At 38.2% G+C, this 21,611-nt stretch overlaps 1 protein-coding gene across 2 annotated transcripts; it reads right to left on the bottom strand.

Moving 5' to 3' along the window:
• Positions 1–670: 670 nt before the first annotated feature.
• Positions 671–20,584, bottom strand: sgms2a (sphingomyelin synthase 2a). Of its 2 annotated transcripts, none has more exons than XM_022684511.2 (6): positions 20,288–20,584; positions 7,521–8,114; positions 6,825–6,942; positions 5,940–6,093; positions 5,004–5,170; positions 671–1,400 (listed from the first exon to the last, which is right to left on the bottom strand). In XM_022684511.2, exons 2-6 carry the CDS (start codon positions 7,949–7,951, stop codon positions 1,215–1,217), a joined length of 1,056 nt encoding a protein of 351 aa, XP_022540232.2. In that variant the 5' UTR covers positions 7,952–8,114; positions 20,288–20,584; the 3' UTR covers positions 671–1,214. The 2 variants fall into 2 exon arrangements, with proteins under 2 accessions (XP_022540232.2, XP_007229529.3); XM_007229467.4 differs by lacking the exon at positions 20,288–20,584 and adding an exon at positions 15,018–15,517.
• Positions 20,585–21,611: the final 1,027 nt, after the last annotated feature.

Below are 21,611 nucleotides of genomic sequence, written 5' to 3'. Positions count from 1 at the left end.
AATAGAAATTCTTCCATTGAAAGTTAAGGAGGTTTTATCTTTCACCTGTAAAGTTGATTTTTTGGAGAGTGAGGTATGCACCTGTGATTTTGCACTCACATTTTACATCCTCATATATAATATATATGACATATGAACACACAGTTCATATTTGTTTCGTCTCTTACAGGGAGATATGCATGTGTATATTGAATGTCTCCACTGTGGGAATAATAAAGGATTGTCATATCCTAATATTTACCCTGCTGAGAAACAGCACAAGCAGGTCAGGCTGGTTATCTCCTGGACAACACAGGGTTTGTTTTTATTTGGGTTTAATAGTTAAGCTGGTCTAAAAACCTGAATAATCTGACCATGCTAAACAACCAGTATGACCAAGCAGCACCATATGATGGTTGGCCAGCATGATTAACCAATAACCATTATCACCAAGGTGGGTGAAAAGCATGATCAGCAGGTCTTTGCTGGTCAACCAGCAAGAAGAGCATCACCAGAAGCTGGTTAAACAGCTGGTTAATCATTATAGAGTATGTTTTTTTTTTAGATGCCTAGATTTTTAACCCTCTTGACAGCTTTTTTTCAGCAGGTAAGTAAATTATTTTTTATTATGCAAAAAGTCTCTTCTAGGACAGGTTTAAAATGTATTAAATGACAAACAGCCAAATTGCTATTTTTGTACAAATGTTTTTCAAAATGTTTAATGTTACACAAGTATGCAAAATAACAAAAAAAGAAAAAAGAAAACAGAAGTTGACAGCAAATAATATAAAATCAAGAAACTTTGCATGCAAAAGAAAGGCACAGTTGGGAAAGTATAAAACAGTTTTTTTTTTTTTTTGTATTTTTGTATTTATATATTCATGTTTATAATAGCAATAAGAAAAAGATAACATAAAAAGAAAATAAACATTTTAAAGAGATTGAAATGCATAAATACCGATTTTTGTTGTTGTTGGACCATACATACTTAACAAAATTATTCATATTATTTCTTGGATTTTTATTTAGAAAAATGAAATTTGAACAGTAACTGGTCACCTTCTAAAGTATTAAAGAATAATCTTCATTCTGCTTAAACCTGAGCCAGTGATTTTCTCGCACGCTCTTCCACAGTCTTTGGTATAATTTATGCACAATGTTCGATAGGCAGCCATAAATAAATACAGCATGATTGGGACGGCAGATAAAAAGCAGTGCGAGGTTCAGTGATGACATCACTCCTCTCGAACGCTCTGCACCATGGAGTAGTTCTTGCAGGGGTTCTTCAGGCAGGCCGGGGGCCACGTGACGGGCCAGCAGAAAGAGCAAGGCACTTGGTTCTGGACGTTGCGCTCGAGGAAGTTGAAGATGGGGTTCCACCAGGTGTGGGTGAGGTAGCTGCTGGGCGAGCACTTCACAGCCTGTAAGAGAAGAGCAGGGAGTTTAGGACACTGACCTGCAGCTGACTGACCAAGAGACGAATTTGACCTTTTACAGCCACGGCCAAGCGAGGTGAATCTGATGCCAATACAAACTGAGTCTGTTTGTGTTTTTGTGTTTTGCTTAAAGAGGTGCTGACCGTCACTGACCCAGTAAAATTCAGAAACAAGCCAACGATAACACAGAACAGGAAAAATATTCTGCAATCACTTATCTTTGGGTCATTATCAGAAAACTATCCATCAAAACAAAAAAAGTGACTTTTTATCTTAGTCAAAGCTTTGATTAGCTTTAATTGCGGCACACATTCAGTGTGGCATTGTTTCAATAAGCTTCTGCAATGTCACAAGATTTATTTCAATCCAGTGTTACATAAATTTTTCACCAAGATCTTGCAGCAGCATTGATGATGGTTGAGTCTGACCACTGCACAAAGCAGCTCTTCTCCATCCAGCACATCCCAAAGATTTTCAATGAGGTTAAGATCTGGACTCTTTGGTGAACAATCCATGTGTGAAAATGATGATCTCATGCTCCTGATCCCTGAACGTTTTCACAATAGCAGCCCCATGAATCCTGGCATTATCATCTTGGAATATGGCCGTGCCATCAGGGAAGAAAAAATCAATAGATGGAATAACCTGGTCTATATTCAGTATATTCAGTTAGTCAGCTGACCTCATTTTTTCAGCACATACTGTTGCTGAACCTAAACCTGCAGACCAACTGCAGCATCAACCCCACATCATTTACATATTTAAATTCAGAGGGCGACTTTTTTTGGGGGTTGGGGTATTTAGTTTTGCAGCTTGAAACATGTTGAATTGTTTATGATGACTGTTCTTTTCCTGATTCACAGTCAAATATAAATTTTCCAAGTTGTTTTATTTACCTCAATATTTTTCCGCTGCATGGTGGACAGCTTAAGCTTTACCTCTAAACATGTTGCAAGTGTCTTCACTCGCAACATATAAGATGTAAAAGAGTTATTTTTTTTAGCGTAGTTATCCCAAAACAAGCATTCCTTAGACATGATTACCATGCATGACTGTATTTCCATCCTTATGCATTCTAATAGCTACATTTTCTACTGCCTGTGAGTAAAAAGAGAATTAGAAAAATATCCCAAAACTCATTCACCTGTGACAACCACATTTTGGCTGGAAATCTGTGAAACTGGCAACCCCTGATAATTGGACAGTCAATGTTTAACCAGGTGAATCAGTCTAATGCAGTGCCAGACAATCTCGCAACTTCACTTAACACTATTTAAGGTCATCACTGTCTAGACAGTTATAAAAAATGCAATTCCATGCTATAAATTTGGCATAATGAGCTGCAAATAAATAGGAATTTTAAAGTGGTTGTGTCCTGTTTGAGAATCACAGCAAAGATCATAATTACATGAAATTTACTGTTGTTGTGTTATTAAATAATGATAATAATAACATTTATGTAACTGTTGGGTTAATAGTTCATGTAAACATATATTTTTAATAATGGTAGGACGTGTGTTACTTAAAGAATTACAACATTAACTCTAAAATCTTTTATATCTGACAATATCTAGTCAAATATATAATAACTGCATTTCCCTTTTATTCTTAGCACATGGCAGCATCATTCAGTGTCCAATCATTTAATTTCACTTTGCCTTGCCTGCATTTTAGATCAGTAGTTATTAACTTAAAAAGATGTATGTTAATTTTTCCCCTTTTATTCGATTAAAATTAATTAATATGGGACGCTGAGTGGTCCAGCTGACTAAGGCGCTGCCACTGTGATCGGGAGATCGCTGGTTCGAATCCTGTTTATGTAGCTTGCCATCAGCTGTTGGAGTCTTGAGAGAGCACAACTGGCCTGGCTCTCTTTGGGTGGGTAGATAGCGCTCTCTCTCCCCACATCATTTCAAGGCATCTGTGAGCTGATGTATCTGATCAACCAAGTCGCTGTGCTTTCCTCCCAGCATGCTGTGATGCTACTCGGCAATGCTGCATCAGCAGCAGTTCGCATCACTAGTGATAAGAGGATTTCTAATGAGTGCGTTGTGTAATTGGCCTTGTAAATTGGTAAGAAAATGTGATTAAAAATGGGTTGAAATAAAAAAAAAATCCACTGATTAATGAATTATTAAAATAATAGTTAGTTGCAGCCCTAAAATAAAGATATAAAGAAAATGTAATATGTGCTTATGACCACCAGAGGGTGTAAAGCCCTTGATATATATAAAAGAGATATAAGCATGATTTTTTTTCTCCTGATTGGATCACAGTGGCAGTGTGTTCTCATGGTTAGGTTGTGTTGTTTCCTCTCTCTCTCTCTGTCTCTCTCTCTCTCTCTCTCTCTCTCTCTCTCTCTCTCTCTCTCTCTCTCTCTCTCTGTGTCTCTGTCTCTCTCTCTAGATGATTTGTATTGGAGTACAGCACTCAGGGCGCACTTTAAGGCCATCAGGGAGTCGTATCTCATATGTCCTCTCTAATGGATGGGATTCTACTCTGTGCCATGTAAACACTTTCAGCAGGAGACCCGGTGCCTTTTTTAATGCTCTGTGTTTCATCACTTTCCCTAAACCACACAGAGAGTTCTCAGGCTATAGGTGTGTGTGTGTGTGTGTGTGTGATTTCATTTAGAGTGTGAGGCCTTTATCCTCTCAGCAGCACTTGTAGAACAGAACAGATACAAACAGCAGAGCTCCTATAATTTGATATGTTTATCTGATATATTGTTGCAGAAATAATAATACTATAATAATAATAATAATAATATAATAATAATAATAATATAATAATAATAATAATAATAATAATGCGATAAACAATATTATCATCGGTTTAAGACCATATATTATAAATATATAATAGCATATAATAAACACACATACGGTACCAGTCAAAAATTCTCATTCAGTGTGTTTTCTTTCTTTGTATGATTTTTTACAATGTAAATTTAATATTAAGGATTATATTAAAGCCATACAGGAACAAAAGTGGAATTATTTAGTACACAAAATGTTTTAAACAAATCAGAAAATGTTTTCTACTTTAGATTCTTCTAAGTAGCACATTTATCTTTGAGGACAGCTCTGCACACTCTTGGTATTCATGAGGGAGAGTCACCTGGAATGGTTTTCTCAGTTTTTTGAGGTAGTTCCTGGAGGTGCTGAACAATAGTTGTTTTTTTTTTACTTCATGCTGCCCTGCCTCTAAACCCATACATCACTTAGTGCCCCTCCTAAAGTACCCCATCCATCCCGTGACTTCCATGTCCCACGGAAGCTATAAAATGCTCAACTGACCTATAGGATGTATAGGTGTGTGGGGTCTCCTGCATTGAATGTGGATTGTTCTAGCCAGACACTGCCGATCACGATCATTGCCACCCACTGAACTGTCCACTAAGGGTGGTAATGCATTTTACAATGTGTTCACGGCCTCACTGTACACGCTGCTATCCCATGACATTAGGCATATAAGTGTAAGTGTACATTAACTGGACTATGCCTGGAGATGGTCCCTTTAATGACTCTGATACTGTCTCATATTTAACTCAGATCCTGGTCAGTTCATGGTTGGTGGTAAGCTTACCTGCACGTTGGCCATGGTGTGATACCAGTAGAAGAGACGTGAGGTGATGAAGTAGGCCACCACCACGTCCACACTGTAGTGCTCGTGAGCCACCAGGATACACACAACCCCTGTAGCAGCCATGAGCCAGCAGAGCAGGTGGTACCACCAGAAGGAGCGTGGAGAGTCTGCAAGGAGAACGAGGGAGCCTGGTTACTGCGGGATCTCACTGAATGTGGAGAACATCTGTGTAGATATGGAAGCAACCTATGCAAAGCCTATGAATAGAGAAATGACCACCAAGCATCTCAGAAAATGCAGTTTAGCTGCCCATTTGCCTGAGCATGTTTTAGCTCCAGAAATATAACACCCCCTCCAATATACTGCAATTCAAATAATAATTATTAGTAAAAAGAATAAGTTGGTTCCACCAAATAACAGTCTAAAGAGGTTTAAAATAAATTAATAATAAATATGCTAGTTTTATAAAGAAATAAAGAGTTGTTTGAGGAAGACACCAATGGCCCTATTTTAGTGCCCTATAGGCAAGCCATCTACCGCACACTGTGCAGCTTGATTTTGGGCATGTCAGTGTGCCTTTGCTATCGTAACAACAGGAAAAGTACACCTTACACAGCTCGAAACGTGCACAAGGCATGTACTTAATCTCTTAATTAATCATGGGTGTGTTTTGGGTGTAACGTGAAATAAACCAATCAGTGTGTCACTTGCAATTTTCTTTAAGAGCCATGTGATTTTTGCTTTTGGCGGATTGGTATTTTAACGGTGCAGCACTTTTTAGGAGACTGACTCACTTATTCACGCTGCATTAGAAGGTAATTTACGGGAATAGCAGTCTTACTTCATTTTGTTTTCTGTTTATTGTTTATGTAAAGTGTGTATCAAGATAGCAATGAACGTCTGACGGGTGTCTGTTGTCCAGCCTCAGAGACTTACACTCTTTAATGAAGAGATATGTGAGTGTCAGCATGACTGTATGACCACTGTAGAGAAAATCCCCACACATCATATGTGAGCCAGTGATGGAGAGTCCAGCTCCAGAGATCAACTGCAGCACGCGCTGTAACTTAGCCTGAGAGTCGCCATAAAGCTGAAAGAGAAAACAGGGGAAAAGAGTTCAATTTAAACACTTACATAAGTATTACTTTGCGTTTTATTGATTTTTTACCATTAAATAAGTCATTTGCATGTTATACTAAGCATCCCATTATTGTTTCATACATTTATCAGATTTTAAAAGCAGTAAAAAGCATCTCTGAGTTTGGTCAATTGATTAAAAAAGGTCACACAATACAAAACTTGAATGCTAATAAACCATGCAAACCACGCAGACTATGTCCCTCAGGCAGCATCAACAATTGAGAATTCTGGAACAGTGGTTTTTAGGGTGTATATGCTGTAATTCATCATTTATGTGTAAACCTTTTGTCCAAGTTGAGCCAACATTTCTAAAAAGTCACAAAAACGTGTTCTGTTTTAATAAGTATATAGTAAATATTATGATTGGTATATATAAACTACTAATTTATTCTCCTTATTTTATTAAATATATAATGTTCAGCTTAAAAGTCTGCAGCCTTCTATCACAAGTGGATATTAATCCATTTTAAAATTAGTTTAAAAATAAACAGAGCAAAAAGTGATCCCTTAGTACAATGGTAGAATAATCTTAAAATTGTTAAAAAAACATGATTGACCCTAATGTCTACCTATTTCTGCGTTTGTTTTTTTTTTACTGTAAAGGATATTACAGTTTGTTGAGTTTTATCCAGCACTGAGCCCTGAGGTATGCCAGATGTTATTTTAGTGGTCAGTACTCACCTTTGGGGCACACGTCATGTGCATGCCAGGCACTGGCAGTGTGGTGATGTACATGGTGACGCAGCGATACATGTAGAGCGTGCCCATGAGGAAGAAGAACCTTCTGCCCACAATGGACCTGGAAATGAAGCACACTTTGTCTCACTAGGACACTCGTTTCTTTTTATGATCATAGCTTATAGTTATGTAGATAATACACATGCTCAAATGCCATATATATGATTGTGTGTGATTAAAAACCAGGGTTATTCCACCAAATATTGATTTCTAAAAATTTTATGAATATAAACTTGTTTTCTTTGCATTATTTGAGGTCTGAACTCTCTGCATCTTTTTTGTTATTTCAGCAATTTCTCATTTTCTGCAAATAAATGCACTAAATTACAATATTTTTATTTGGAAGAAATGTTGTCTGTAGTTTATAGAATAAAACAAAAATGTTCATTTTACTCAAACATAAACCTTTAAATAGCAAAATCAGAGAAACTGATACAAAAACTGAAGTGGTTTCTTATTTTTTCCAGAGCTGTATATATACTCAGGTTGTGTTAAGGCCCATTGACTTTTACAGCAGTATACGTTTTACAATAATCCTGACTTTGCTAATGCTGCTATTATTGCTTAATGCAGTTAAATCCTCACAGCAATGTTAAAGGGTTAAAGGCAACCTAACCACTTAAGGCTGGTCCTGCTTACCTGTATCTATGGAAGACCATCTGTGTGCACCAGATCCCCACCAGCACCATTCCGTTGACTTCGGTCACAGTGAACGCCCACTTTACGCGGTCTATGTAGTCGAAGAACTTGTCTGGCAGTGGTGGGCTGGTTTCTTTGGCTGGGACTCTTTCGTGCACCACTGTGATCATCACTGTGGTCAGCACCAGGTTGAAGGCAGCGTAGAAGAAGGCGAGGAAGGTCTTCCACCACTCCATGGGCAGCCGGATGGTTTTTCCCTCGGGCACAGAGATCTTGATGTAGTCTCTGTGTCGGCCTAGGCCCTTGTGGGCCCGCTTGGACTCCTCCGCTTTAGGACTGTGGACGGGACATACTCGACCCCCAGGGCTGACCCCGCTGTGGGCATGGCCGTCTGTGGGGTGTCGCTCGCACTGGTGATCCACGGTTGCCATGAATGCCCACGCCTTACCCACTAATCACTACGGAGCTTCACACACACACACATAAACACACATAAACACACTTCGATCCGTGTTCCAGGCCTGCATCAGTCACTGCTGGAAATAAATGGCTTCGTCCTTCTGGATCTCAGGTGTGACGCTGTAGCCGGAGTCTCTGAGGAGAGAAATGAGAGGAAATCAGATCTCCTGCCCCATTAAAACAGCTCAATCATTTTTCAGTTTGTATTAATAATCAATGCAGGCTCTTTATAACCACAAATAAACAGTGTGCTCATATTGAGAGGAATATGAATTACAGGACCTGGCAGTTATTTGAAATGCTTGTCTTCAGTGGGGGGTAAACAGAAGTCAATATTTAGGCTTAATACTTCAGACGTAATCGAACTCTAATGTTCCTACATTAAGCTCTCGCTCTGGTTTGTTTAACCCTTTAAAGAGCTAAAGTTACTGTTGTGGTTTTGCCATTTAAGTCTATTTAAAGTAACAAACCCTGGATTTAGACTAAGCTAACCTAATCACATTTTTTCTCAAAATACATGTACAGCTCTGGAAAAAAATAAGAGCCCAGTTTTTAAATTATGAGTTTCTTTGATTTTAAAAAGCTGAAGTTTTGCACCAGGAGTGGCATAAAGTTATCCAAAAGCAGTGTGTAAGACTGGTGGAGGAGAACATGCCAAAATACATGAAACTGTGATTAAATTCCAGGGTTATTCCACCAAATATTGATTTCTGTACTCCTAAAACTTTATGAATATGAACTTATTTTCTTTGCATTATTTGAGGTCTGAAAGCTCTGCATCTTTTTGTTATTTCAGCCATTTCTCATTTTCTGCAAATAAATGCTCTAAATGACAATATTTGTATTTGGAATTTGGGAGAAATGTTGTCTGTAGTTTATAGAATAAAACAACAATGTTCATTTTACTCAAACATAAACCTATAAATAGCAAAATCAGAGAAACTGATTCAGAAACTGAAGTGGTCTCTTTATTTTGTGAACATTATGGACTTATGGAATTTCCCATGGTGGTAGATCTCCAAGACCAGGAATGAGCATCCTTTCCTTAAACCCTCAGTTCAAAATTGTTGCCCCCTACATGCACAAAATAGTTTAGAATATAGTAAGCTATGGTGACCATATGGGTTCATTTTGGGATGTGGAAAATGCATCCAGGCTGGATTTCTAAATTGTATGTACAGTAACAAATGCAGTGCTAGAAACTGTGCTCTATTCACTATTAAGTGAAAAAACTTTAGTGTGAACGCACCAACAACACATTTAAATCAAATATAAATCCAATCACTCAAACCACTTTAGGAAATGATATTAAATGCCATGTTATAGCAGTGGAAACACCTCCACGTCTCCAAGACGCAGCCAATGACCAAAATTACTCCAAGCTCATACAAACCAAAAACCATTGATAATTGCTGTGCAGTAAGCATATTTGCATATTTCATCCCACAAAGCAGTTGGATTTCAGACTAACCAGAGACGTAACTGACCACAAAGTGTGACTACATATGTTTAAAATCGTATCAGGATTTAATCCTTAGACACTGTAATATTCTGATTTTAAGTCAAAGAATCTATTTTTAGATCTGTTACCAGGATTCACCTGTGTAAAAAAAAACAGGCTCTACATGAATCCAGGGCGTTCACTGTGTTTACAACTTTCAGCGACTTCTGAGGCTTTGATAAAAAAAGTGAAGGTTGTTTTTGTGAACTTCTGTCGGCTGCTTCCATGAATAACTCCTGAATTTCCCTGGCTTGAAAGTTCATTCTGCCATTTTTCTGGGGGCTTGCCAGATGTGCAGTGCACTCTTTTATTTGAACAGCATGCTGGCTTTTGCCCGGTGGGAATCTGACTCTCATATCAAGCGCTTCGTGCCTTGGGCGACATTCTGAGCCTTTCCCCTGTCTGCTCTGATGTTTTCCTTCACAACAGCGATACAACAGTTCAAAGCGTTTGTGAAAATTCGGCATGGTTTAAACAAACTGAATCAAATAGGGCTTTTGATAACAGAATCTTATCTATTCTTACCAAGCACCAGTCATCATATGTTGTATACATTGTGTTTTATGTCTTAGGTCAGAGGTCACTAACAGGCGGACCGCGGTCCGGGTCCGGACTCAGACGTTGCCCAATGTGAATCCAAACCGATAAACTACTGTGAAGGATTTAATTCTGACAGTGTTCATTTAAAGTGGCGGCACATTCCTGTCTATTCGGTATATGTGCTTTGTGGCGCAGTAAACTCACAGACCAATCACGTGTGCTGTAAGATCACCAAATGCTCTCCTGTGCCAATCAGATCTGTGCAGATGCGGGAGCGCGGAGCCACACAGGCGAAGCACACAGTGAGAAGCACGCAGTCAGAGAATAAAACGAGAAAGCCTGATTCAGATGGTGCGCACCAGAAAAAAAAGAAATTAAAGCACTACATTTATAAAACATACTAACAGTAACCATATTAAATAAAATAAACCTGACGTTTTTAAACAAAGCTGATATTCTGGACAAGTTCAGCAAACATTTCTCCATACATTGTACGATTTGTCCATTATGTAATTATCATGACAGCCAGGCCTAAATCTAATATAAATAATAGAATCAAATAGAATAAATAAAGCATTTTGAAACAAAGTTGACATAAAGATTCACATTAATAGACTCGATAAGTTAAATTATTGATTGTGTTTCCATTTATTGTATAATAAATAAGTCGATAATGTAATTATTGTGACAGGCCTATTTAATGTGTAATTTGTTTTGTCTTTCAGTTGTTGATTAAATAAAACACTGAGCTTTTCAGTATATAGGATATAATACCTAATCATAACACAAGTTAAAAATGACAATGGTCCAGGCCTTGGCCTGACAAAATTTTCTCTAACTGGGCCGTACTGAATTCTAATTAAATACCCCTGCCTGAGGTTGCAGGTTCGAACCCCTGCTCATGCAGCTTTGCCATCAAGCTGCTGGCGCTCAGAGGGAGCACAATTGGCCCTGCTCCCTCCGGGTGGGTAGACGGCGCTCTCTCCCCACATCACTCCTAGGGTGATGTCTGCAGCACAAGGCGTCTGTGAGCTTATGTATCAGAACCGAGTCGCTGCACTTTCCTCCAAGCGCACTGTGATGCTACTCTGCAATGCTGCATCAGCAGCAGCTCGAAAAGAAGCGGTGGCTGGCTTCACATGTATCCCTCTCCTGGTGTGTTGGGGCATTACTAGTGATAGGGGGAGTCCTAGTGAGTGGGTTGGGTAATTGGCCGTGTAAATTGGGGAGAAAATAGGAAAAAATTGAAATAAATTATAAAAAAAAAAAAATACCCCCGCCTTAGGGTATGGCCACACCTGTTTAAGTTTTGAAGTGCTATCTTGTGAGTGAGGTTGAACATTGGTCAGCATGCTCATGGCAAGATGTGGCATGAATTATCGGATTATTAAAGTATAAACAGCCTGATAGTGGGTGCCAGATGAATGGGACATTCTATGTTATGGATACGTAATAGAGAGCATTGCAAAACTTTTATTTGTATGGTTCATTTGATGGCCTCATTGATGCTCAACAGACATTCAGTTAACATTCATATTCAATGCAATTGAACGCGAAAGGTGAAAGTAACCCAAGTTCTAATCTTAACATTTTAGGAGAGGGTTTAGGGATAGATTTTAAGTTTAGGTTAGGGTTGAATGTATTAAATAATTTAAATTTAACATAGGGTTAAGTTGCATTTAATAGAAATTTAGAATGTCAGTTGAGCATCAACGAGACCATAAAATGGACCATCCAAGTAAAGTGTTACTGAGGGCATTACCCCCACAGTGGACAGCACAGTGGGTGGGAATGATGGGCGTTGATTGGCAATATCTGGCTAGAGTTGTTTAATGCAGGAGACCCCACACACACATATCCCTCAGGTCAATACGGTGTTCTTTAGATCTATGGGACATGACAAAATTCATGGTACATGATACTTATCCCTGTCCCGTGACATTTGGCAAATTTGGCATACATAGATGTCCTAACAAGCCAGGCATACAAGATCTTATTCATTCTAATGTTAGATAGACAGACAGATCCTACATTAATCTAAATAAAACCATGCTTGTGTGCATAGCTTGGATAAATCAATGCCCTGCTGTTTATTGTTACGGCAGAATGAAATTTCATTTTGTATCTTCTCAGAACCGCTCTACAGGTGAAACACGTTCAATGGAAAATGTCTCCTTCAGACTGTACCGGAGACTGGAGATAACCTGATGTACACACACAGTGTGCCTTATCCTTGTGGAGTAGATATTTATGATTCATTAAAAAATCTATTTAAATCCTGAGCTCTGACACAGGATCTGCTTTTGTGACTCAACAGGCAGCCTGTTAAACAGAAGGAACCTAATTTTGAATCAGTACTGGGAGCTTTTGGCTGCATAAAAGCAGGTGAGCTGCACTTTCGGTGACTTTTACTCAACCCAGGGCTGTTACAACATCACTCTACTGTTAAACAGTTCCTCTATCTGACCTCCCCCTCACACCAAATTGACTCAACCTATCTCTGAATCAGCCTTTGGAAGTGTGTCTGAATCGTATCAGTGCAGGGGCCTATAAAGTCAGTACACAGCACTGAAGGGGGGGATATTGAAGTGCTGAACTAATAAAGTGCTTGTGATGATGTGATATACACTGACAAAAGCCACAAATCATGGGACAGAAGGGCTTCAATTGGTCCAGCAGACTAAGGCGCTGCGCAGAGCCCTGAGAGAGCACAATTATCTTTGCTCTCTCTGGGTGGGTACAGAAGATGGCGATCTCTCCATACATCACTCTAGAGGGTGATGTCGTCCTGGACAAGGCATCTGTGAGCTGATGTATCTGAACTGAGTCGCTGCGCTTTCCTCCAAACACGCTGTGATGCTACTTGGTAATGCTGGATCAGGAGAAGTTCAAGAAGAGGCGGTGGCTGACTTCACATGTATCGGAGGAGGCGTGTGCTAGTCTTCACCCTCCTGGTGTGTTGGGGCATCACTAGTGATAGGGGGAGTTCTAATGAGTGGGTTGGGTAATTAGCCTAGAAAATTGGATAAAAAAAAAAAGTTATGTGACAGAAACTAAAAAGCTAAAGAACTTAACTATTCGCATGGACAATTCTGGCAAGACACCACCAGTCACAATCATTACCATCCACTGACTTGTTCACTGTGAGTGCAGTCAGTGCCTTCTATAAAGTATTCGCAATACACACAACTGTATAATTTCAGAAAGGTGACGTCCCATCCATCTGGCACCCACGTTCAGGCATACTTGCTTAAACTCCGAACTCTATTAATTAACATTACCTTGCCATGAGCACGTTGACCAGTTGACACCCAAGATAAAATCTAACACTTTACGATCCATTTGCATACTGCTATCCCATGACTTTTTGTCAGCATGTCAGGGTATTTAATTTATGTGGAAATGATGTACAAAATGAGTCCAGTAACCTACATTACCTTGCACTGCATTACGGTACAGTTCCCCGAACACTCGCAGTGACTCCTTTCTGTTCAGATTTCCATGTGTGATCCAATTAAAGGGATTTCTCCTCAGCAGCAAACATGAGTGTATCGGGAATGAGTGTTTTTCCATTCAGCTCTGCTTTAAAGCCCCATTAACAGACTATCACAGAGCTCTTCTCTATGAAACGCATCTCAGCTACCAATGATATGCAAGCAGAACCATACAGGAAATCATATGCAGAGAACAGCTGATGTTGATGAAGAATTTAATTGAAAATCTATACTAAAACTACTATATGTAAAAACGAAACTTCTAACGAACCAACCCAGGCTAAATATAGATTTTAAACCAAATCATACATAAAAGTTCAGAAACAATGACAAATATAAGATTACCTGTCCTCTATTTTACCATTTTATATTTGTTGATTTTGATATACCAATAAAAAAAGAAAAGTGACTTAGTATGATTGCCTTGTCATGTAAATTAATTATGTTTCCTTGCGGCAACAATTTAAAGTGAGTAAATGAAGACAAAATAGCCACATACAGCTCTGGGAAAAAAAGAGACCACTTAAAAATAATACGTTTCTTTAATTTTACCTTTGATTAAAAACCTCTGGAACATAATCAAGAGGAAGATTGATGATCACAAGCCATCAAACCAAGCTGAACTGCTTGGATTTTTGCACCAGGAGTGGAATAAAGTTATCCAAAAGCAGTGTGTAAGACTGGTGGAGGAGAACATGACAAGATACATGAAAGTTGTGATTAAAAACTAGGGTTATTGATTTCTAAACTGAAACTTTATGAATATGAACTTGTTTTCTTTGCATTATTTGAGGTCTGAAAGTTCTGCATCTTTCTTTGTTATTTCAGTAATTTCTCATTGTCCGCACATAAATGCTGTAAATAACAGTATTTTTATTTGAAATTATGTCTGTAGTTTATAGAATAAAACTAATGTTCATTTTACTCAAACATATAACTATAAATAGCAAAATTAGGAAAACAACTTATTCAGAAAAAGAATAAAACAATACAAAAAGACAATGTAGTTATCAAAAAAGTATTTTGTTGCCTGAGGGCAACACCACACCTTTGATGGTTAAACAAAGTGTTAATTAATTGCAAATACTATATATATATATATATATATATATATATATATATATATATATATATATATATATATATATATATAGTTTTACACAAGCTGTTTTTAGACTGTACATTCGACTGTACATAAAGGCCTATGCACAGTTCCAGCTGAGACAATGGCCTATGAACAGTGCTCGGTTTTACACTGTTTGTATAACACTACCTAGATTAGGATTAAACAAAAACTAGAACAAATGTACTGTGATAAATGTGTCTATTAGCATTATAATTTAGTCCTTGTCAATGAAGGCTAGAGCAATCCATGTGCAGGAAAGCAGCTCTGAAACTGAATCCATCCCTGCCTACACTGCAGACAGCATTCTGCCAACAGGAAAGTGGTAATTACTGGAAAAGAAACCTGGGAAATGACTGGAAATAAGAAAAGCACTGTACCATTCAGCTGTTCTGGAGCTCTTCAGGCCAAAAGTCAGCGGTCAGTACTGGTCAGCCAGCAGCTCTTGCAGAAACATCATCAGCAGCAGCACAGTGTACATCCCTGTAAACCCCTACCCTTCCTTCCCCAGGCTGTTCCTCTGCTGTCCTCCTGCCTCTAAACTCAGAGCAGGGCTCTTTCCCAGCCTCCCCTCTGCTCTGCTGTGATGGAGATGCGTGTGGTGGAAAGCTGGCAGGGGAAAATGTCTTCCACATGCTGCAGACACAGTAATGGATGGGTTGGCTGGCTCCGCTCGCTCTGCCCTGCCTGCCCGCCTGCTATTTCCAGCACAGCCACCCCTCTGCCTCCAGCCCAGGCCTGTGTTTTACTCTCAGAGAACGGCCACGACCCACACATTAACACACGCTGCTAATGACACACTGCTACAGGCTGTACAGCCATTTCTTCCTCCTTACATACAACATCAAACGAGAGGATAAAAAAAAAAGATCAAGCCACACCAAAAAAGAACCCAATATAGCTCTTAAAGAAACAGAGGGGAGTGTTTAGAGTGTATAGTTCACATTTTTAACCCTGTAAACTCCAAGGACCTGCAACTGGACCCGCTTTAACATTTTTTCAAATGTAAATGAAATGAAAATACATATAAGGTTTGTATTAGTTTGTAATAGATACAGTATGATTCATAAAATACACTGTTCCTATAATAATTCCTAAATTATAGTAGTTACTGAATAATTTATAGAAGAAGGAATACAAGTAGGTATAGAGTAATTCCTAGAAAGTACGGAAACATTAATTGTTAATACTTTCTCTGAATAATTCAGTACTTTCTATGAATTATTCTGTGCCTACTAAGAATGATTCAGTATTAACAATTAATGTTTTCGTACTTTCTAGTTGTTACTGAATAATTTATAGAAGAATGAATACAAGTAGGTATAGAGTAATTTCTAGAAAGTATGGAAACATTAATTGTTAATACTGAATCGTTCTTAGTAGGCACATAATAATTCATAGAAAGTACTAAATAATTAATAGAAAGTTTGAAATAATTAATCTATATTCTAAATCGTTCACAGATAAACTAAATGATTCCTACTAGGCACAGAATCATTAATAGAAAGTATGGAATAATTAATAGAAAGTATGAAATCATTAATTGTATATACTGAATCAATCACTGTAGATACTAATTGATTATACTATTAGACACAGAATAATTAATAAAAAGTATTGAATTACTGATTGTAGATTAATTCAGAACAACTCTTAGACAGGTACTCAATTAGTAATCTTAAATATTGAATCATAGATGGTAGATACTCTAAAATACATTTTAAATAAATACATAATAATTTAAAGAATGTACTGAATCATTTGTGGTGGATACCGAATGACTCATAAAAAGATACAGAGTAATTCATAGAAAATACTGAACCACTGACTGTAGAATAACTCCCACAGAAATGACTTAATCAGTAATGTTACATACTGAATCATTTATGTTAGACACAGGATAATTTAAAGAATGTACTAAGTCACTGATCAGAGATACTGAATCATTTATGAAAGATACAGAATAACATACAGGAAGTACTAAATCAGCAACAATGCACACTAAATAAATAATAGTAGATACTGAACATGTCATAGTAGATGCTGAATATTTATTTGTGATTACTGATTAATTCATAGTAGATACTAAAAAATTCATACTACTGACGCTACTGATCATTTTATATAAGATACTAAACACTTAATGGTAAATGCTGAATAATGTACAGAAATCACTGAACAAAATTGAAGATTGAAGACATGGAATAAATAATAGAAGGTCATGAAAAGTTCATTGTTGATACTAAATATAGTAAAGTTTATGAATTGTAGTTATAGAAGTAGCATTACATGTTACTGAGTAACAGTATATGCTAAATAATCTGTATAATATGAATAATATGTATAAAGGTAAATAACATAGTTGTAGCTGATTGGATGCCCAGTTTTTTTAGAACATAAAGACTAAAGGATCTGTCTATCTATCTGTGCTGTTCTGAATTTGCAGATGAGTGGGATGACTGATGGCCATTCACATTTAATGCAGAAAATCAATGGTAAGATTTATTTTTTGGCTAAATTAGTGATATAAAATAATATTATGTGACCCAATGCAAAAATAAATAAATAAATAAAAATTGGTACCAGGTAACCGGGTAATTTGCTATGTCACAGCTTATTTGGTGGTTCAGTCTAGAGACTAATGTCTGAAGAGTACTATTGCATTTTATTGCAATAGCCACGGTAAAATTGCAGTAGTGGTATAAAGCTTCTGCTAGAGACGTTTGGATGGCCTAGTTGACATGACCCCTGCCCTACAAGCCCCTCTGCAATTGCCCTGCTTGTCTTTTGGCAAAGCCAGTTCCGTATAGCTACATCCATTATACATCTATAATACACAATCCAGGGTGTTCACAAGGGCTTTAGCTGGGAAAGTGCATTCACAGCAAAGGAACAAATCATAGGCTGCTATTCATGAATTGAAGGAATCTGTTTCTTACTGCTTGTCTCACTTTCTGCTGATTTTACTGCTCCAGGCCTTAATCAATAACCATAAATAAAGCTCTGCAAACTTGACATAACCTGTAGCCTTGTCTGCAGCCTGTTGACTGAGTTAACAGCACATTTTTCTCTTACCCACTGCTCTTACAAACCAGACTCCGTCTATACAGAGCCGTGATAACTGCCTGGTGAGTTCAGCAAAGGGTTTAAACGTAGTGAAGGAGGAGAACCCACAACTGTGAGAGGCTAGAAGCTCAGGATCCACAGGACCACCAGCTCAGTGTGTATGTTTAGGTCTATTAATTATGATTGGAGGACGGTTAGATACCGTCTTTTGAAGGCCGAATCCTGTGCAGAGGTCTTTGAACCGCCCTGCTGAGGCTGGCTGAGGGTTAGGAAGAGGGTGGTGGCTGTAATTTCTTGTTCTGTGAATAACTGCAGCAGAGCTATTACAGGCTAGCGGTGGGGTTTCTGGAGAGAGCAGTAGGATCCAGATTTACTTGAACACGACTGTTTGAATGTGTGTAAGGCTGGCTAGCATCAGGGCTACAGTATCTTGTAGAGAAAAACATGGTTTGATTACAGCTCCTACTGATTAAAGTCAGTTTAAAATGATCAGAGGTTTAATATTTACCTTTATAGTTGGTAGCAAAGGGATTGAAGTATTAAACCCTATAATTGGGATTGCAAATAGTTTGTTTAATGATGTTTTGTTTCATATATGTGCTTGTGTCTTTGTTGGAAATGTTATTGTAATTATGTTAGCTTATTTTGCGGCATAAATCTAAATTGTTAACAGCAGAAACATTTGCAGCAGGGCAGCACCGCTAGCCTCGGACCACCCCTCATTACTACAGTTTAGAGTGGGCCCAAAAAATCTAGACCAACCCTACCTGAGTCTGTGCACGTTCTGTCTGAGCCTAAGACCCCACTTTTCTTAGTCAGTAGACTGATAAACGGACCTTTTTAACTTTTTAACTGTTCAGAATGATGTTAATGAACAGTGCAGAATGGAAGAAGCTTTTTTAAATATTTATTTATATTTGTTTTTCCCATTTTTTCCAATTTAGCTAGGCTAATTATCCTACCCATTTATCTGCTAGTCAGCTGTATATTCCCCATCACAGGTGGGTGAAGATTAGCACATTAGCTCCTCCGAAGCATGTTAAGTCAGCCACCACCTCTTTCCGAACTGCTTCTAATGCAGCATTACCGAGTAGCATTGCAACGCGCTCGGAGGAAAGCGCAGCGACTCTGCTCCGATACATCAGCTCACAGACGCCTTGTGCTGAGCGACATCACCCTTTGGAGTGATGATGGTAAAAAGAGTGCCATCTACCCACCCAGAGAGAGCAGCTGATGCATCAGAGGCTCCGGCAGCTGGTGGCAAGCTGCATGGCTGGGATTCGTACCAGCGATCTCCCGATCATAGTGGCAACACTTTAGACCGCTGGACCAAACAGTTTTTTTTAAAGAATGGAGCTCTAATATGTACTGCAAACGAGTGGAGGAGCTGATGTGTACACTCTGTGCAGGCCAGTGCTGCGTAATTATAACAATTATAACATTGATTACAGTGAGATTTGTTACTTTGCTATAATTTGATTATTGTGATTTTATCTAAAATAACTAACCGCATAAAAAAATTTGGACCCAGGTCACAGACATATTTCTTGATCCTGAGAAAAATTTTGGCAAATTCAGATTTGGGGTCGGGTAGGGATCAGGGTGCAACAAAACTACTGTGCCATTAGCATGACTATTAGCAATGCTACCAGGCTGTTAGCATGGCTAGCAAGCAGGTAGTATTCTTACTGTGTACTCTAACATCACTATCACTGAGAATCAGTATCATTAGCCATGTTCATCGGAACCTTTCATTTTTAAAATCCACTACATAAGACATAATAGATGTTGTTTGTTCAATCTTTGAGAAATCTATATATAATGACACAGCACATTTTTTTATATAGAGATCGTCCTTATTGTTGAAATTAAAATTGATGATTCTGTGCAGCCAATGGTGGCTTAAGTGCTTTTATTGTTTTTAAAAAAATCAACACATGGTCCTCGTTATATAGCAGCAACAGGTGCTCCAAACTCCACATGCTATTGTTGTCTAAAGAAAAACATGTGTCTCCATTTTTTAGTGTCCGATTTAATTTCAATACAGCATCTGTCCTTCATATGGTGTCAAACGAAATCATACAGTTTTTTTTTTACTACTCTGGTAAAGTTGCCATTTAGGAGATGCACCTCATTGAGGAGATATGGAGCTCATGTTGTTATAGCTATACAATATTGTTTTAAAAAATATTTAAAAGGGTTGTACCGATGCTCTCTTCAGCTAGAATGCATTATTGATCATAACTAGGCTATGTAGCAACAGGTGCTCTGAATATAAGTCCATATGACATGAATAGTATCCTCATATCTTACGGTAATACAGTCAGAACTACATAAATCATTGTTAGTCCTGCTCTGGTAATAGCTCTGTGGTTTCTATAGATATAAACACTGTTATTCTGTAATGTTATAATCAATATATGCCAGTAACTGGTTGCCAGACATTGCGAAAGTACACAACACCCACACCTTCCAACTATAATATCAGATAATTCATATACAGAGAACCGTGAAATAGCTACACTATTTGTTATTCTTTTCCCCTCCCAAAAACAACAGTAACCCACAGCAACAAGAGCCTTACCTTCTAACTGACCATCCAGCCTCTGTCCAAGCCTCTGCTCTGCGCAGATGAAAATGGAGCTGGCCTGCTCAGATTCATGCTCCTCCCAGCTCCCAGCTCATGCTCTGCACATATTGATGCTGTGCTACTGTAGCGCAGCATTTTCCAATGCTGCACTCAACAATTCATCAGTGAGCTGTCCCATTCATTTAGATCCATTAGTGGAGTTGTGATGGATAAGTACTTTGATGAAATGAAAACTCCTCTGCTCCCAGGCATAATCAAGTGTACTGAATTTTTGAGGAATCTTCCTTTCACTCAGTTTACGTCACTGAAGCTGCTCGACTTCACTGGCTGACAAGCGAAGGACAGTGAGTTCATCTAGTAAATCAGTTGTGGATGTTGTTTTTGGTCCCAGTTAAAGGCTACACTGTACAATAAAGTAATGGTTACTTTTAAGCTAACTTGATTTAGCTTATACCAAAGTTTTCTCAACTCACATTTTAAGTCTGAATCTAAGTTGGATCAACTTCTCTGTCCTCCACCACAATTTTAAAATCCTTCATTCAGTCTCTTGACAAGTAATGATGAACCCCAGTTTTTGGAGCTGATACTGATCAACAATCGTCTTTAAGCTTGATCAGACAATGGCTGATAATGATTACAAGGGTGATGCTCAATGCCACAGTAACGTTTCCAGGCAAACTCTGCTTTGTTTCATTAGATGAACCATACTTTATACTTTTTGTACACAGACACATTCAAAACAATGATGAACTCTTAATTTGCTCAATGTATGGATATCAGTGTTTTGGGTTGTGTGATATACTCTTGAGAGGGGTCTCTGGTTACTGGCGTTAAAAGTTTTTACTCGGCACATTTTAAGTCTGAATCTCTGTCCGCCCTTTTAATAAAATTTTAACTCCTCCATTCAATCTCATGACACGTAGTGATGAACCCCAGTATTTGGGCCTGATACTGATTAACTATCGTCTTCAAGCTTGATCAGACAATCGCCGATAATGATTACGAAAGTGAATCTCAATGCCACAGTAACGATTCCAGGCAAACTTGAGCATAATTTTGTACAACAATAATAAACTCTTAAATTGCTCATTGTATTGTTATCAGTATTTTGAGTTGAGTTATATACACTTGAGAGGGGTATCTGGTTACCGGCATTAAAAGCCTTTACTCAGCTTTCTCCACAAGGCATGTTAGTTTTACACATTCTATCATTCATATAAATGCCAGACTGTGACAATAATTTATTGGCTCACTAAGCAGGGATTTCTTATCCTATACATTTTTGGCGTGTGTGAGGAAACCCAAACTTTAGGCATAT

The sequence above is a fragment of the Astyanax mexicanus genome, chromosome 7 (genome assembly GCF_023375975.1).
Source record: "Astyanax mexicanus isolate ESR-SI-001 chromosome 7, AstMex3_surface, whole genome shotgun sequence".
NCBI classification, from domain to species: Eukaryota; Metazoa; Chordata; class Actinopteri; order Characiformes; family Acestrorhamphidae; genus Astyanax; species Astyanax mexicanus.
The sequence above is the reverse complement of the archived record's forward strand: the minus strand, read 5'-3'. Positions and strand labels throughout refer to the sequence as shown.

Bases quoted from the DNA above. Each gene is read 5' to 3' on its own strand.
- sgms2a (XM_022684511.2), bottom strand. From the start codon at position 7,951: ATGGCAACCGTGGATCACCAGTGCGAGCGACACCCCACAGACGGCCAT. The intron at 6,943-7,520 runs GTAAGCAGGACC...CTTCATTTCCAG, and splicing joins ATGGTCTTCCATAGATACAG to GTCCATTGTGGGCAGAAGGT. The intron at 1,401-5,003 runs GTAAGCTTACCA...CTTCTCTTACAG, and splicing joins ACACCATGGCCAACGTGCAG to GCTGTGAAGTGCTCGCCCAG.